Raw genomic sequence first — 17,614 nt, 5'->3', positions numbered from 1 at the left:
CCCTGCGGGGGCTTATTTGTACATTAATATCTGTAAAGAAATACTTATTTCAATTGATATTTTAACATTTCTGCGTTTGTCCACTCCGAAGTTTGGGACTTCTGCGTTTGTCCTTGAACCCTTAAAACTGGTTTATATCCACCGAAAACACTTAATATAAGTGGAAATTTACCAAGAAAAGGATCATCTTTTTTAGCGATTTAACACCCTATTATACAGAGTTCTGGTTTATACAAAACCCAACGAACAACAAATCCTTTTATTGCACGAACTTTGCCAAGTAGTCCTAACTGTGTATATTTTTAAGTTCTGCATTTTTATTGAATAATTTATACTACTTTTTTTTAGTAACTATGTTTCGAGTAACATTAATAGCAGCGGGCGAACTTTTATAAATTTATCATTGTGGACTTTTAACATAAAAAATCTGACATTTTTCAAAATTATAAATAGGAAAGAAATTGTTTAAATTATTTTCTCGTATTCATTTGAATCCGGTGGATAGAAACCGGTTCTCATCAATACGAAAAAACTATGTCTAGCATTGTATTATATCCAGCTTTCTACGAATATAGAAATGTACAATCATAAGATTAAAACCAGTTTTTTTAGCCAGCGCCTTCGGCACCTCGGGGCTAAAAAAACTAGTTTAAATCTCATAATTGTACTTTCTATATCCGCGGAAAGCCGTTTATAATACGATGCGAGAAATAACTATTATTGGTCACACTGAGTAAACATATATCTAACTATTCATTTCATTAATACAAACAAAGTAATTTAACTAAAGTACAACATTACACTAAATTAAACTTTTTCAAATTACAATTTTAATAAATTTTAGTATACATGTCTTAAATTAGTGCTTTTTAACGTCTTTGATATTACAAGGTGATGTGACTTTTAAATTATTCTAAAAAAAGATATATAAATGAACTTTGATTCAGTAAGTTTACTAAATTGGTAGGATATAGGATAAAATGTTAAAAAATAGTAATACATAAAAGTTACATAAAAGTTACAGGCATGTCTGACTGCTTGTGTGTGTGTTTAGAGAAATATTTAGAAATGGTTCTCCTTTACAGTGAAGCTTTTCAAGGCGTTTAAAAACTACTTAGGGGGATGTTATCCTAACATCCATAAAAATCGCCCATAGTATAAGTAAAAATCCAACTAATGAAAATAGAGGGTTGACTTCTACCTCGCCTCTTCACTCAACTGACATTAGAGGCCTCCAGGGGCGTCGCCACTAGTGACTTACTGAATTACTAACTTTCTGAATCTTGGATATTTGATAGTTTGGGTAGTATTTAAATTGAGTATTAACATTAATGAATTTTTTTTTCTCATAATTTACCTACACCTGCCACCCTGAAATCTTATTCAATATTCTAAGTATGTAATTTGTACGGGTATACCAGGGTTAGAGGGATAGAACAATGGAATAATCCTATTATGGAAAGGAATGGTTGTAGATTCATTTTAATGTCATTGTCTGATCCCTTCCTGGGGTATACATTACACAAATATATTAGGGGAGTACTCAGGAATTTTACTACAACGAATTTAAATAATTTTGACGAACAAATAGTATTTTTTGTGTTATATTGATTCATTAAATAATCTGTTTTTCTTGAAAAAGCTTACAATGCATATACAATACTTTTATAAACGGACATACACCCCTGAATTATAGAGTATGGAAACATATATATGTAGGAATTTTTTTAAAAAGAAAAATCAAGTATAGCAAAGCACACTAACGGACAAATGTCAGATATCAATCTCATTTTTTTTTGGGGGGGGGGGGGAGGGGGTTTCTTGCATCCCCATATAGACGCTAGTATGAGAGACAAGTTTCACAATAATAACTTTACACAGATAAGTATTAATTATATTTATCCATCTATATATATCTAACTATCTATCTATCTATCTATCTATCTATCTATCTATCTATCTATCTATCTATCTATCTATCTATCTATCTATCTATCTATCTATCTATCTATCTATCTATCTATCTATCTATCTATCTATCTATCTATCTATCTATCTATCTATCTATCTATCTATCTATCTATCTATCTATCTATCTATCTATCTATCTATCTATCTATCTATCTATCTATCTATCTATCTATCTATCTATCTATCTATCTATCTATCTATCTATCTATCTATCTATCTATCTATCTATCTATCTATCTATCTATCTATCTATCTATCTATCTATCTATCTATCTATCTATCTATCTATCTATCTATCTATCTATCTATCTATCTATCTATCTATCTATCTATCTATCTATCTATCTATCTATCTATCTATCTATCTATCTATCTATCTATCTATCTATCTATCTATCTATCTATCTATCTATCTATCTATCTATCTATCTATCTATCTATCTATCTATCTATCTATCTATCTATCTATCTATCTATCTATCTTTCTATCTATCTATCTATCTATCTATCTATCTATCTATATATCATTACCTTTAACCAAAAGACATTAATAACCGGATAGCCATGAACTGAACAATTTAGCATGGCATCTTTACCATAGTCCTGAGGGTTAAAATAAAACTCTACCTTTTATTATGAATGTTTACATGCTCATTTGAAATATCCTCATATCAAAAGTAACATGATGTCAGCTAATGATCTCAATCACAATAACTGCAAAACTTATATGGTTCCCTTTAAAGATTCTTTTAGTTCCAGGAAATGTTTATTGTCAATTTGTGGGAGGGTGAAAGATAAATTGCCAGTAGAAAAAAATCCTCACCCCCAATTTTCTTCTTCTGCTTCTATACTTTTTAGAACTAAAATTGAAAGTGGAGGTTTAAGTCCGATCCCCCCCATCTCCTCAAGTGCATCTAGAGGCACTAACAATTAGAAATTATGATCATTATTGTAAATCCTACATAATATTGAGAGTTATATTCCTGTACAAGGTAAGTTGGGAACACAGAGGCTGACAGAGGTGCTGTAACCTAAAATTAAACATATTTGAAATGATGGGGGCAAAAGGGGTTGTAGATTAATTTAATTAGCATTTGCTATCGGAATTCAATAAAAGTGAAAGGACAACGAATAAAAAAAACGTTATTATAAAACTTTGGGGACTAGTGAAATAAATAGCCAAATGTCCCCTACCTCCCTGATTAAAATTGCTGATTTTCAGTTTCTATCCTTGGCTAAGGTAAGGTAAAGTTGACCTAATTGCATATTATTACACAACAGTGTGCAAACTTAAGACAATACTTATTTAATTACGCACACCTCTGCGGAGCAGAAATTTGTATTTTTTTGCAAAAAAATTTATACTCATGTTATAAATATTTTATGGCCTTAAATATGAAAAATGTACATTTTCAAATCAATCCTTATATATTATTACACAACAGTGTGCAAACTTAAGACAATACTTATTTAATTACGCACACCCATTTCGAGTATAATTTTGGAGACTTTTTGCAAAAAAAAGGTTGGGCCAATGTTTCAATATTTTTGGCTTCTCCAATGAATTTATAAATAAGCACTTTGAAATCAATCCTTTACAGATTATTATTAACAGTGTGCAAACTTAAGACAATACTTATCTAATTACGCACACCTCTGCGGAGCAGAAATTAGTTTTTTTTGGCAAAAACATTTATACTCATGTTATAAATATTTTACGGCCTTAAATATGGAAAATGTACATTTTCAAATCAATCCTTATATATTATTACACAACAGTGTGCAAACTTAAGACAATACTTATCTAATTACGCACACCTCTTTGGAGCATAAAGTTGTATATTTTTGAGAAAAAAAAAAGGTTAGGCCAATTTTTCAAAATGTTTTGCCTTCCTCCATAGTGGAAAATATTTATATTTTCTTTTTAAACAATCATTATCTTATCATAAACTTAAGACAATATTTATTTAATTATGCACACCTCTACAGAGCATAAATTTTAAGACTTTTGAAAGAAAAAATAGGGCCGATTTTTCAAAATTCTTTGCCTTTCTCCATAATAAAATGTGTTTTTATTTTCATTTTAAACATTCCTTTACACATCAAAAAGCTTTCGACAATACTTATTTTATTAAGCACACCTCTGTGGAACATAAAGTTATATATTTCTGCTAATATATTTAGACCAATGTTTCAATATTTTTGGCTTCTCCAATGAATTATTAAATAAACATTTTGAAAACAATCCTTATATGTATATTATTACATAACAAGCCCCTTGATGCTGTGGACATAACCATAAATACATTAAAATAAAGTGAAAAAATATTAATAAAAAGATTTCTGCCCCATATATTATTTGAAAGAGGTGTGCAAATCAAAGTATAATTTTGGGAAAGTAAATTTAAACTTGGTCAATGACGGTAAAAATATTTGCATTTTTGTTGTTTAAGTATAATTAAGTTGTCAGTTTAGTTTTGAATTTTTTACTTTTAGGTCAAATGTTGATTTTTAGTTAATTTTTTTTTCAAAAATTAAATTAAATTAGAATAGCCTTTCAAATCTTTTAAACAACATTTATAATATCAGAACATCGAAATACATCGAGTGAGGGAATTTTAGAATGTAAATTATACTCGTTTCCATTCAAGTACTCTCCTTCTTTTGTTAAAAACTTTGGGTACTTAAATTCATTGGGTTATGCAAACTATCACTTTCTAAACTTTTAGACAAATAAATTTGATCTGCATAAGGGGTAATTTAAGAGGAGTTACTACATTAATTCATCTTTAATTTAAGATTAAATAGTTCAATAGATTTAAATTCTATAAAAAAGGTAATGAGTACGGAAAATTAGTTACTGACTACTGATAAGCTATAGCTATAGAGTAGCTGAATACTTAAATATATATTTACCTCCAACTGGTGCTCAACGCTGAACTTTAATTGTGTGTACATATAAATATTAAAATAAAACGACTTGGATGTCTCTATGTCTATCTAACTGTTTATTTTTATGGTTTAGTGATAACACCAGCATTTTTTACTTGGGTTTATCCGTACGTGAGCAAAGATACTTATAACATAAGATTTTTACAAATGAATTAGATGAATTTTTCAAAATATTTAAAAGATTTTTTTAACAAAATATTCAATTTATCATAATATACCTTGATTTTTAAAAGACCTCTAAAGTTAAAAACATTAATAGTTAAAATTTGTCAATTGTAGAAAATAAAAAGATTGCTACTACTTATTAAAGCGCTCCTTATGGATATAATTATGCTTGTTTACGCTAATCCATTAAGTGACTGACTTTGTAACTTTACTAACAATTGATTACCCATTTTTTCCCTAATTTCCGAAGTTGTACGACAGATAACCAAACTATTGCAAAACCTATTTTCAGGTACTCCAGTCAGGGGCGTCCAAGCTTTTTTTTTTGGGGGGGGTAAAAAATTTTAGGGGGGGGGGGTAATTCATGTTTGGGGGGGGTAAAATGGCGCGCGAAGCGCGCCGAAATTTTTTTTTACCCCCCCCAAAATTTTTACCCCGGGGGTAAAATTTGATTGGGGGGGGTAATTACCCCCCCTAAAGTCTGTTGGGGGGGGTAAATACTCCCCCCAAATCTGTTGGGGGGGGTAATTACCCCCCCCAAACTAATTTACCCCGGGGGTAAAATTTTTGGGGGGGGTAATTTAATTATGTAAAAAAAGCACCTACCTAATCTATTAAGTTAATAAGTACTATCCTATAACATAAAGTAGTAAGTAAGGTTTATTTGACTATAGCTTCAGATTTCATTACTTTTAATACTGAGTTCTCCTTTTTAGGAAAGCTTCACATAGATCCCATGATGGTTCCACACTATTATAGGTCAATCCTTTGAGTGGTTTTAGGCTATTTTTCTCCTCCCTTTTTACCCTTTAGAAAACACGAGTTCTTAGATGCTAAGGGCGCCACTACTATTCAAATATATAGTAGTATCTCATTCTTTAGAACATAAAAATACAATAATTAACTCACTAACCAATGAACCAATATGATTATACTTTAAAGTGAAGCGTCTTATAGGTCCTGGTAAGTTTTATAACTAGTTTTGAGACACCCTGACATCCTCCCAAAAGAAATCGCCTATAGAAATTCTTTTTCATTATTTAATGAAATATTTAATTTAGTTAGGTATCTATTTTATGGAATCTTCAGTGCTTTACAATTACATCATAGATCCCCCCCCCAAAAAAAAAATTTTCAGTAAAATTTTATTTTTAAGAACATTCAATTTGGGGGGGGTAAATACCCCCCCCAAAATTTTTTTTTAAAGAACATTTATTTTGGGGGGGGTAAATACCCCCCCCAAAATTTTTTTTTAAAGAACATTTATTTTGGGGGGGGTAAATACCCCCCCAAAAATTGTTTGGGGGGGGGTAAATACCCCCCCCAAAATCGTTGGGGGTGCCTATGGCACCCCCAAGGTAGGGGTAATTTTTTTTTGGGGGGGGTATTGTTCAAAAAATTTTGGGGGTGCCTACGGCACCCCCAAAATCGTTTGGGGGTGCCAAATGGCCCATTACCCCCCCCCCTTGGACGCCTATGACTCCAGTCAAAGGAACAAGCGATATAATTTATAAACGATTTATACATTATACATCAAAAATTTTAATCTTTTCAAATTTAGATTTTTTGTAAGTTTGAAGCTTTTTTAGCTAGTAGTACATATTGAGATAGGATGGGGGTGATACGTACACAATCTGAAACTAAAATTCAGCTGACCCTTTGTAACTTTACTAACAATCGTAGATGTATCATCACTGCGCTATATTACTTATACCCATAAATGTCCTTATTTATCATTCTATAATATAAAGCAGCAATTTTTTTTGTCAGTAGCTTAAGATCTCAGAAAATACTGGTCTGAATTTCTGGTATTTTTCAGGGAATCTTGATTAACGTCTTGGAGAGGTTTTAGGATATTTTTTTACCTCTCCCGCATTCCCCTAGATGCCAGGACAGCAACTGGTAGTAATAATAAAGAAGTAGCATGTTTGTCTGTCTGCTACATATAATATTTATATTTTCCTATCCATAAATCCCTGACAGACTGGGTTACTTTAGTATCCATACCCCTATGATCTATCTAGCCATTAGATTTATTAGTTCTAGATTACTTATACTTAATAATTATTATTATACAGTAGCTTGATGCGAAAGCTACTGTATTAAACAATGATAAAAATCCCTCAAATTATTAGCAAAGCACTGAATGACAACATCCATAAAAGCGAAGCACTGAACCGGTAGGTCAAACGGACATTAACACTTGAATAGTGTCAGAACTGAATAATCAGAATATAAATGCATAAGAGTCGAAGAAAAATTGTAAGTAAATTTGTTGAAAAACTGCTTAATACAGAATAATGTTTATGGACATAATTACATTTGTAGGACTTGATTATAGAGTTGCTTCGCTTATAATATTGTACTTTGTTGTCCCAGGAATCAAGATACCAAAAATCAGATCAATCGGATTATTAGATCCCAAAAAAATTTGTTGTTAAAAAGTAAAAAAATCAACATGTTTAAAATGACGTACGGACATTCTGAGAATGACTATAGAGGTGCTACGCTATTTAAATCGTACCTAACTACTACAGGAATCACCATACAAAGTTTGAAATCAATAGGACAATTCTATCATGAATAAATTTACGAAAAAAGCTATTCGTTACGGACGTACGGACCGACCCAAATTATAGAAATGCTTCGCTTTTAAAAATTGAAAAAAAGAGTTGGCAATGTTCTTCGAATGCGTGGCTACCCAGTACCTAATATAACAAAACCTAACATAATCTAAAGTATTAAACAAACAAACGAAAAACTACTATCTTTCAAAAATAGGGGGGGGGGGGGGTAATAGCCCCAACTGTTATTTGATGCCACCTAAATAGGGAAGGGTGATAGAATCTTAGGATAAAAGTCATTAGAAAAGGACAATATGCAAAAAAGCTGTTTTGCTTCAATTACATCTTTTTTCAGCAGTCTAAAACTCTCCATTCATTTATCCATCCATCCATCCATCTTTAAAAAAAAACAAATCCTTTTGTTTCATTGAGTAGTCAAGATTGAGTAAGCAAGTAAATTAACAAGGATGATAATATCTAAAAGTAGCAGAGATCCAAGCCTAGCTGAATGTCGGTTTGTCTGTATTTTTCCAACTAAATAGTTTCAGTGGAAATGTAATTATTTTGCTATTTTATATAGACAATAGACATTTGATTTTTGTGTGCAATGATTCCCTCTACCACAGAGCATAAAAATCACATAACTTACTTAGACTGTATGTCTGCTGGTAATAATATGGGACTATTAAAGATAGACAGCTAAAATTCATTAAGAAGATTCCCCTGATCAAGGACTAACTACTCTGTAACGCACTTTGTCCATCTGTAGAAAACTTTGGATCTATATGGAAGAAATTGGATTTACTCAATTGATGTTAATCCTTAACGGTCGGGGGGGGGGGGGTGGGCGGGGGGCGTTGAACGGTTTTTTCTATCTCATTTTCTGTGTGTGAAAGATAAAGAGCCCAAACTGCGTGACTTTTTTTTAGTATGAGTATGACACATAACTGAGTGTTAGAATTTTTTAAATATCTCCATCCTGGCGGGTACAGGATGCCAGCAAACCTGGCAGGGTCATCCAGGTAAAGAGCAAAATATTTTTTTGACTGAAACAAAGCATTTAATCCTACCAAAATACTAAAATATCGTCTAGTAGTACATCCTCATATAAAATACAGGTGTTTAAGTCAATTTCAGGTTCCAGGTATGATCCTGCAGGTCCTGATCCTCCAGGTCTCCAGAAATCTTTAAAAGGCTCCTGTGGCCGCAATTTTTGACTTAGAGACTTCAAATTTTAAACTTAAGATTTTTCTTACATGTCTACATGACTTATAAAAATTTCATAAAGATCCGCCGCCGTTTTCCCGCCGACCGCCGTCTGCTGCGGCTGGCAGCTGCCAAGTACAGCTGCTGCCGCTGAAATTTGTAATTTGATATTTCTAACATAAAATTTAAAAGATAAACATTTTCTGCAAAAAAATTGTTCTTCTGGCTTCAAAAATAAAAAAATTACAGCCGTTTGAAATTGTTAAGTAAAAAAGAACCTAAAAACAAAGGTTGTTAAATAAAAGGGGGAAGGAAGCGAAAATTGACTTTGACTCACTTTAGATCGGAAATTCATTACCAAACAGGGGACATGCAAAATTTTTGTTTTGGCTCTCTAGCTCTAATGGGGACTGATATAAGGTGCGGCAAGGGGCCCGACTGTTAAGGGTTAAGATAGAATACTTGAATTTTTAAAAAAACAATGATGATCTCTTTTTTTTGGATAATATTCGTTACTAACCTATGATTGCAATCCTCTTTGATAATAACAAGGATGACAACCTCCATAAAAGCGAAGAAATGAAACGGTAGGACAAACGGACATATTAACACGTGTATTGTGTCTAAACTGTATAATCAGAATATATAAGTATAAGAGTTGAAGCAAAATTGTAAGTAAATTTGTTGAAAAGCTGCTTGATACAGGATAATGTTTATGGACATACTTACATTTTTAGGACTTGTTTATAAAGTTGCTTCGCTTATAATATTGTTCTTTGTTGTCCCAGGAATCAATATACCAAAAATCAGATCAAACGGATAATTAGATCACATAAAAATTTGTTGTTAAAAAAGTAAAAAAAACAACATGTTTAAAAAGGACATACAGACATTCTGGTAGTAGTTATAGAGTTGCTATGCTTTCTAAATAGTACCTAACTACTACAGGAATCATCGGACGGACCGACCCTAATTATAGAAAAGCTTCGCTTTTAACAATACTATTGAAACCTAATCACTAACCATCTAACCGTCACTAAATATCAAAAAGACGTGCAATCAGGATGACATAAAAAGTTATAGAGCAGCGTTGCTCCACTACTTCTAATAAACAGAGGAACAGAAATGAAAACAAGGTGAGCAAAAAATTGTGTGAGCGTGTGTGTGTTTTCTGTGTATGTGTGTGTGTGTAAAAGCAAACTAAAGTGAGTTATATATGTTTCAAAATACAAAGGATATTGCATCAGAAGAAAAAAAACTGTTTTTCCTCCAATATATTACCTGATAATTTATGAAACAAAATGTTTTATAAACATAGAAAATTGAAAAAAGTTTTAAAGATGACTAAGAAAATTGAGAATAAAAACAGAAGTATTAAAAAGTGTCTTTAAGAAAATAAAGGTTTCATCAAAATGAAATAATCTCAAAAAAAATCTCTGTGCCATAGACAGACAGACAGGCAGACGTATATACCGACACTAGCAGAATAGCTGCGCTTTTAAGTACATTCTATAAATGATGTCTTGTGACTAATTTTTTTGTTTGTTAATTTTAAAAATTCTAAAGTATAATTTTATTTATTTAACCCAGTACTTGATATACTTCAGTTAAAGCAGAGGGTAAAATCGCTTAATTTGACCAGCGTAGGCCAAACATGTGCCACCCCCTCCCCCCTCCACCACCACCATATGGTTAAACTAAATTATAGTCATCGATGTAGGGGGGGGGGGGATTTAAACTAAGGATGACAACATTGATAAACATTGCTTAAAATAAAACGCCTTCTTTCTCGGACGTTATCATAGAGATGCTACGCTTATAATATTGTTCCAAATTGCCTTAGTAAACATAAAACATATTAATTTTATAGGGTGATACTATCATATAAAATTAGGATTAAAAATAGTTAAAAACACTGGCAAAGTTATAGGATTTAAATTTCATAGCATAATTCTGATATACCTGAATCACAATTAAAGCTATATTGACAGACTGACAGACATACCTAAACTTCATATATAATAAGAGCATTATAAAAAATAGGGGAGGGGGGGGGGGTTGAACCATTAGCAATTGACGTAATTTTACAGGGCATTGTTGTTTTAAGTATAGATATATACATCTATCTATTTATAGTTCTAGTACATCTATGTATTTGTTTCTAAAGCAAAGATACTCTACAAGTCTCTGTATTGTGATTCATGTAACAATAAGGTACAATTTAGAAAGAATCTGATATAATTTCTTGAAAGTCTGTATGTCTACTTATTTTGACTAATTATCCTACTTCCTATTTGGATTGGTGATTCCTATGGCGATTTTACTTAAAATTTACTAAATTTAACTTCTGTTGTATTTATATTTTGAAGTTTTGAATTGTTTAAGGTTAATTTTCTTGTAATGACCTATCCTTGATTGTTGTATATTAATGTATATGTACACTCCTTGTTGAGTTGATTAGAAATACTGCAGATATACCTTCCAGAATCACCAGCTCGAGCTCCAACTAAAATAGATAGATAGATAGATTGACATATGGATAGATCATTTTTTAGATAGATAGATAGATTGATAGATATATGTATAGATAGATTGGTTTATAGATATATAGGTTTATACACCAGCTCTAGCTCCAATTAAAATAGATAGATACTAGATTGATAGATGGATAGATCATTTTTTAGATAGATAGATAGATACATGGATATATTTCAATGAATCACCACCTCGTGATCCAACTAAAACAAATAGATACTAGATTTAAAGATGGATAGATGAATAGACCAATTGATAGATAGATAGATAACTCGATGTATAGATTGATAGAGTGGATGATACTGATAAATAGGCAGATATACCTCCTAGAATCACCAGCTCGTGCTCCAACTAAAATAGATAGATACTAGATTTGTAGATAGATAAATAGACAAATTGATAGATAACTTGATAGATAGATCACATGATACCAAAAGCATTTGATTGATTGATAGATCATTTAAAAGATAGATAGCTAGGAAGATATACAACTAAAAATCTTCTGCTTTTTCTAGATTTATAGATTAATAGATATTAGATAATGAATATAAAATGAGAGGTAGATTAATATTTAGAATCATAGATAGATAGATAGTATAGATAAATAGATATATTGCATAGATTTACCAAAAAATATATAAATATAATACAGGACTGGTAGGCAGAAAAAATAAATTCATTATCATATTAAAAATAGATTGATAGATAAAAAGATAGCTTAGCCTAGAAACAGGACATAGAGATACCTAGCTATCCAACAGATAGAAACATTAAGATATTATACACAATAGATAGATAGCTAGATACCTTTTAGTATCTCCATTAAGAGCACAAACTCAACAAAAAAGCCAATACAACAGTTTCAGACAAATGAGTTCTTGAGAAATCAATAACAGACTTTCAGAAAAATAAAAAGTATATAAAGAAATAAATTTCACAATGTTTATGAAGACTATTTTTATGATAAAAATACTCTATGTAACACACTTTTTTGTCCGTCGGTCCTTACTTCGGTACTATCAGAGATAGACAACTGAACTTGTTAATAAAGATTTTCTTGTTCATTTAGTATCTTTAAAATACTTTAGCCTTATAATTAACCTTTAAGTTTAAAATTTCCGTAAAAAATCTTATATAAAAATTCTTATATTTAGTAAATTTTATGAGCTTTACTGCTTATGGATGTTGTTATCCTTAAAACTTTCAGTAAAAAAATAGGTGTATTTAGTAGCGAAGCTTCTTTATAATCTTAAATGTCTCTTAGAATGTCTGGGGCGACACTATTTGAAATAGACGTTACAACTATTCGCCAAACATGTCAATCAGTAAATCAATTACTTGGTCCATGGGTCCTCTAGAATTAATTTATTTTGCTTGGTGCCTCGCTACTTATGGATGTTGTCATCATTGTTATATTAAGGCCATACTTTTTTGTTTGAAATAGACCAGGAAAATTAAAATTTCTAAATAGTAAGAATTGCTCTAAGCTCTATTAGAATATGTTATAGTTAGAGAGAGAGAGAGGGAGCAGGGATAAGATAATGGCCGATAATTTGATGAAGATCCTAAATGATGATACACAAAACTACCCCTCTTCTGTAGATAACAATAAGTGGTCCAAACGCTTGAACACTTAACTTAATGAACCAACCAATCAAAATTCAATTAAAGTTCTCAAAGTTTTTGGAAGATTAATAGGTAAAACTTATTATAAAACTTTGGGGACTTTTGTAATTAATGTCCCCTCCCTCCCTGGAGAGCCTATAATTACACACTACAATACAACAATTTATTTTCAGTTCTATTGATAGTAAATTACACAACATCTATTAATTTTAACAGATACTTAACACAGATATCTCATACAAGGATAACTAGGTTCAAACTCAAGGAGGGAGGAGACATTGGGGCTGTTTATTACACTAGTCCCCAAAGTTTGATCATAACAATTTCTAATGCGTTGGCTCAACAACTTTGGAAACTTTGATTGGATTTTTATTGGTTGGTTCATTAAGTTGAGTGTCCAAGCTCCAACTTAGGAAGGGAGGGGACATTGGGGCTGTTTATTACACTAGTCCCCAAAGTTTGATCATAACAATTTCTAATGCGTTGGCTCAACAACTTTGGAAACTTTGATTGGATTTTTATTGGTTGGTTCATTAAGTTGAGTGTCCAAGCTCCAACTTAGGAAGGGAGGGGACATTCGGCTGTTTTTTTTACACTAGTCCCCGAAATTTAATATTAAGAATATCTAATGCGTTGGCTCAACAACTTTGGGAACTTTGATTGAATTTTTATTTGTTGGTTCATTAAGTTGAGTGTCCAAGCTCCAACTCAGGAAGGGAGGGGACATTGGGCTGTTTAATACACTAGTCCCCAAAGTTTAATAATAACAATTTCTAATGCGTTGGCTCAACAACTTTGATTGAAGTTTTATTGGTTGGTTCATTAAGTTGAGTGTCCAAGCTCCAACTCAGGAAGGGAGGGGACATTGGACTGTTTATTACACTAGTCCCAAAAATTTAATATTAATAATATCTAATGCGTTGGCTCAATAACTTTGGGAACTTTAATTGAATTTTAATTGGGTGGTTCATTAGGTTGAATGTCCAAACGTTTCAACCACTGAAAATCTACAGAAGATTTAATTTAAGTATCACCAATAGGGATATACATTCATTTATCAGACATCATCTTATCCCTTTAGATCCCTGGTTAAACTATACATTGTAATGATATTCCATTTTATTTCACTATTTTAAAGCCAAAACAAATAGAAATGAGTATGTAAGGTCTAGATCATTTTGATGAATCCCTTTGTTGGGAAAATTGTTGGGACAATATGCAACAGCATAGGAACAATCCGACCATAAAATTGGTTAAAAATTGAACAAGATTATAAGATTAGACATTTTCAATTTAACCTATAATCAGTCATAAACAGTTGAACTATTTGGATTTAAGCTTTTTTAATGGGTTTTAATCACATGTGATTAAATGCAAATAAAAAAAAATTGTCTGCTAGAAATTCCTTTTTAAAGTATATGTATTATAGTGTTTGCTACACTATCTAAGGTAATAAATCATTTGGCTAATTCATAGTAGTGATGTAAATCCTCAAATATTAAAACAAAATTATACGAACTTTTTTACCAAAAATGTAAAAGAAAGGGTAGATTTGTTTATCATCATTGGAATCAGTTTTTCGTCCATTGTCTTATCGCCTAAGATTCCTGATTCTGATAGACACCTAACACAAATATCAGCAAGTATATCAATATTCGAAAAAATAAAATTAATTTTATTATTATCATGCTTTTTATCTTAAGCTTTTAGAACTATAAGACCTTGAAATCAAATATACCAGGGAATTTAAAGGATTAGATTATGCAAACAGATCAAACAGCTGCACATCTTTTTAGATTTGATTTAAAAAATGACCTTTTTTTTATAAAATTATTGGTTTATTGACATTGCTATAATTTGATAAAAGTCCCCAAAGCCAGCAAGCCATAGACCGTAATTATAAAACTTTGGTCACCATGTTAATTTAAAAGCCAATGTCCTTTCCCTTCCTAAAATATTCTTCAAAATATGTACAATTTAAAAATTCTACCAACTCAGCTAATTTCTAAAAATTTTATCAACAATTCAAAGTATCACATAGGTTCAAAACTTAAACATCCCTGATAAATATATTATTAATAACTAGCGGCTCCACCTCTTTTCTCTAGTTGCACTACACCAGGAAAGAAATTAGCCTAAAACCACCAAAAGATTGAAATTAGGATACCCTGAATGGCAGAAGTCAATCGGACCAGCCATTTCAAAACTATGTTGCTTAAAACAAAAATCCGTTACTATAAAAGAGATAGATTTATTACAAAACTATCATAATGCTTAATCATCCCATGACCAATGTTAGGTTTCCTTTAAAGAAGAACTCAATCAGTTTAGTATTTAAGCTGTGGGTAAACTAATAAACCCTACTATAATAGATACAATTCTTTATGTCGACTTTATTATATACAAGTTAATTAAAAATGATTTTCAATGATGTTTCCTCAATATGACTTATAGACTTTCTGATAGACTATTTAAAAAAACTTAAAATTTCTGAAGTTAAATAAAATTCATTTTGAAAATCTAAATTAAAAAGTATTGAATTCTTAACTTTTTGTGCATTTTGTTAATTTGAGTACTAATTTTCCAGAAAACTTAAATTCTTTTTAAACAAGGAAAAGATTGTTCATAAATGATGCATTCATACAAGGCCGGTTATATGTTGTAGGTATTATCCATTTATTTTATTTCAATGTTTATTTTTGATGACACTGCTCTATAGTTCATTTTTTCCAGATGTCCATCTAAAATATTTGAGCTTCGCTACACATAGATGTTGTCATCCTTGTTTCTTCTTTCTACAATTATGATATGATATGAAGTCTCGGAGTAAGTTATAAATAAGTTAGATTATAAGCTTAGATAAGATGTGATAAACATAGACGTCCAAGGGGGGGGGGGGGGTAAAATAGGGATTACCCCCCCCCCCAAACGAATTTGGAGTATTTACCCCCCCCCCCAAGCAACTCTAAAATAAAAAATCTCTAACAAAAAAATTTTTTGCGCGCTTCACGCGCATTTTGAATACTAAATATTTAATAAAATTAAAATTACCCCCCCCCCAAAAAATTTTACCCCGGGGGTAAATTTTGGGGGGAGTAAACAAAATTTACCTCTGCCAACAGATTTCAAGGGGGGTAATTACCCCCCCAAGCAAATTTTTCCACCGGGGTAAAAATTTGGGGGGGGGGGGGGGTGTAAAAAAAATTGGCGGCGGGCTTCGCGCGATATTTTACCCCCCCCCCCCAAAAAAAAAAAACGAATTACCCCCGCCCCCTTAAATTTTTTTTACCCCCCTCCCAAAAAAAAACTTGGACGCCTCTGGTGATAAATTATAAAATTAGACGTTCATCTTGAATAGCAACTGAGAAAAATATATAGAAAGACCGACAAACAACATGAGTTTAGAATTAATACTCAAAATACCCATTAGTCAACAAAAAACATAAGCCGTGCATCTCTAATAGCAGTTGATAAATTACCTTTCCTTTTTTTTTAAAAGACAGATGGACGCACATAAAAAGAGAGATATAGAGTAGCTACTAAAGACTAAATTAAAGCAAATAGAATTTTGTAGCTAGAATTAAATATTTACTTTCAATTCCAACCTTTTATCTTTAAAGATAACCCAGGCAAAATTTTAAATCTATTTAAATACTTTCCTTATTTGAACATTTATATTTCTAATGGTTCGTCTTATTGTAAGATATAAAAAATGCACCTACTGCTTTTAAGTATCTATTGAAAAAAATCATTTAACAACTTTTAAGTGTTTTGATCTTACATAATTTTAAGATTTGGGGGGAAGGCATATGAACCCAGTAAAAGTGTCGGACTGATTATGACGTAAAAAAAATAATTAGCCAATGAGAAGCCACTATAAGTTTTACCATTGGTCAATAATGGCCTCTCATTGGCTAATTTTTTTTTACGTCATAATCAGTCCGACACTTTTACTGGGTTCAAGGCATATCAGTACCTAAAATTCCAAATAAAAGACACCAATCAATCCATAAAAAGCTTTTGATGGGTGGAAGGGAGGTACACCTACCTTATTCAAAAGCGCCCTTCTCCCACACTGAAGATTTTTTTTGTAAATAGTAGTCAAACAACTCCCACAAGAAATTATGGCCTCTAAAATTGGATCATCCCCCCCCCCCCTTGGAAAAGTCTAGAACAAATTTAACATTAACAAGGTGATAAAGTTGAAACAGCTTTAATAATTCATCATAAATATGTTTCAGTAGAATTATTTACTTGGCAATTGGACCAAACAAAACTCCCCCCCCCCCCCTCCTGTTTAAAATTTAATTATTGCTTTCTTTTAAGAACTAGATTATAAAACAATAATTATGGTTATTTTAGGTGCGGTTAGGCTAAGTAAGAGTTATGTAAGGTTGTACCCCAATGGGATAGAGACCTTCGGGATTGGAACCTGTATTTCAACAAGGCTTCAAAAATGAAAATGAGGGAGGGGGTTCCTAATTATAGGTTAGTGAAAGAAAGTACTAAAAAAATGTTCTGAGAGTTAGGAGTGGTAGAACCTTATAAAGTGTGTTACCTTTTTTTTATGTTTCATATCATTTGGCCACAACTTG

The 17,614-nt window shown here is 31.6% G+C and overlaps 1 protein-coding gene across 1 annotated transcript in view; it reads right to left on the bottom strand.

Annotated features, from left to right (window-relative positions):
- Positions 1–17,614, bottom strand: part of LOC145305349 (cell adhesion molecule Dscam1-like) — a 170,263-nt gene that overhangs the window by 106,015 nt on the left and 46,634 nt on the right. Inside the window, exons 14-17 of the mRNA XM_080146966.1 lie at positions 11,306–11,364; positions 4,888–4,914; positions 2,934–3,002; positions 2,503–2,574 (exon numbers count right to left, since the gene is read on the bottom strand). Of these exons, the coding sequence (XP_080003092.1) occupies positions 2,503–2,574; positions 2,934–3,002; positions 4,888–4,914; positions 11,306–11,364 (227 nt within the window). The remainder of the gene's footprint in view (positions 1–2,502; positions 2,575–2,933; positions 3,003–4,887; positions 4,915–11,305; positions 11,365–17,614) is intronic.

The sequence above is a fragment of the Acartia tonsa genome, chromosome 14, assembly GCF_053477335.1.
Source record: "Acartia tonsa isolate MP-2025a chromosome 14, ASM5347733v1, whole genome shotgun sequence".
Taxonomy (NCBI): Eukaryota; Metazoa; Arthropoda; class Copepoda; order Calanoida; family Acartiidae; genus Acartia; species Acartia tonsa.
This window is presented reverse-complemented; position numbering and strand designations above follow the sequence as displayed.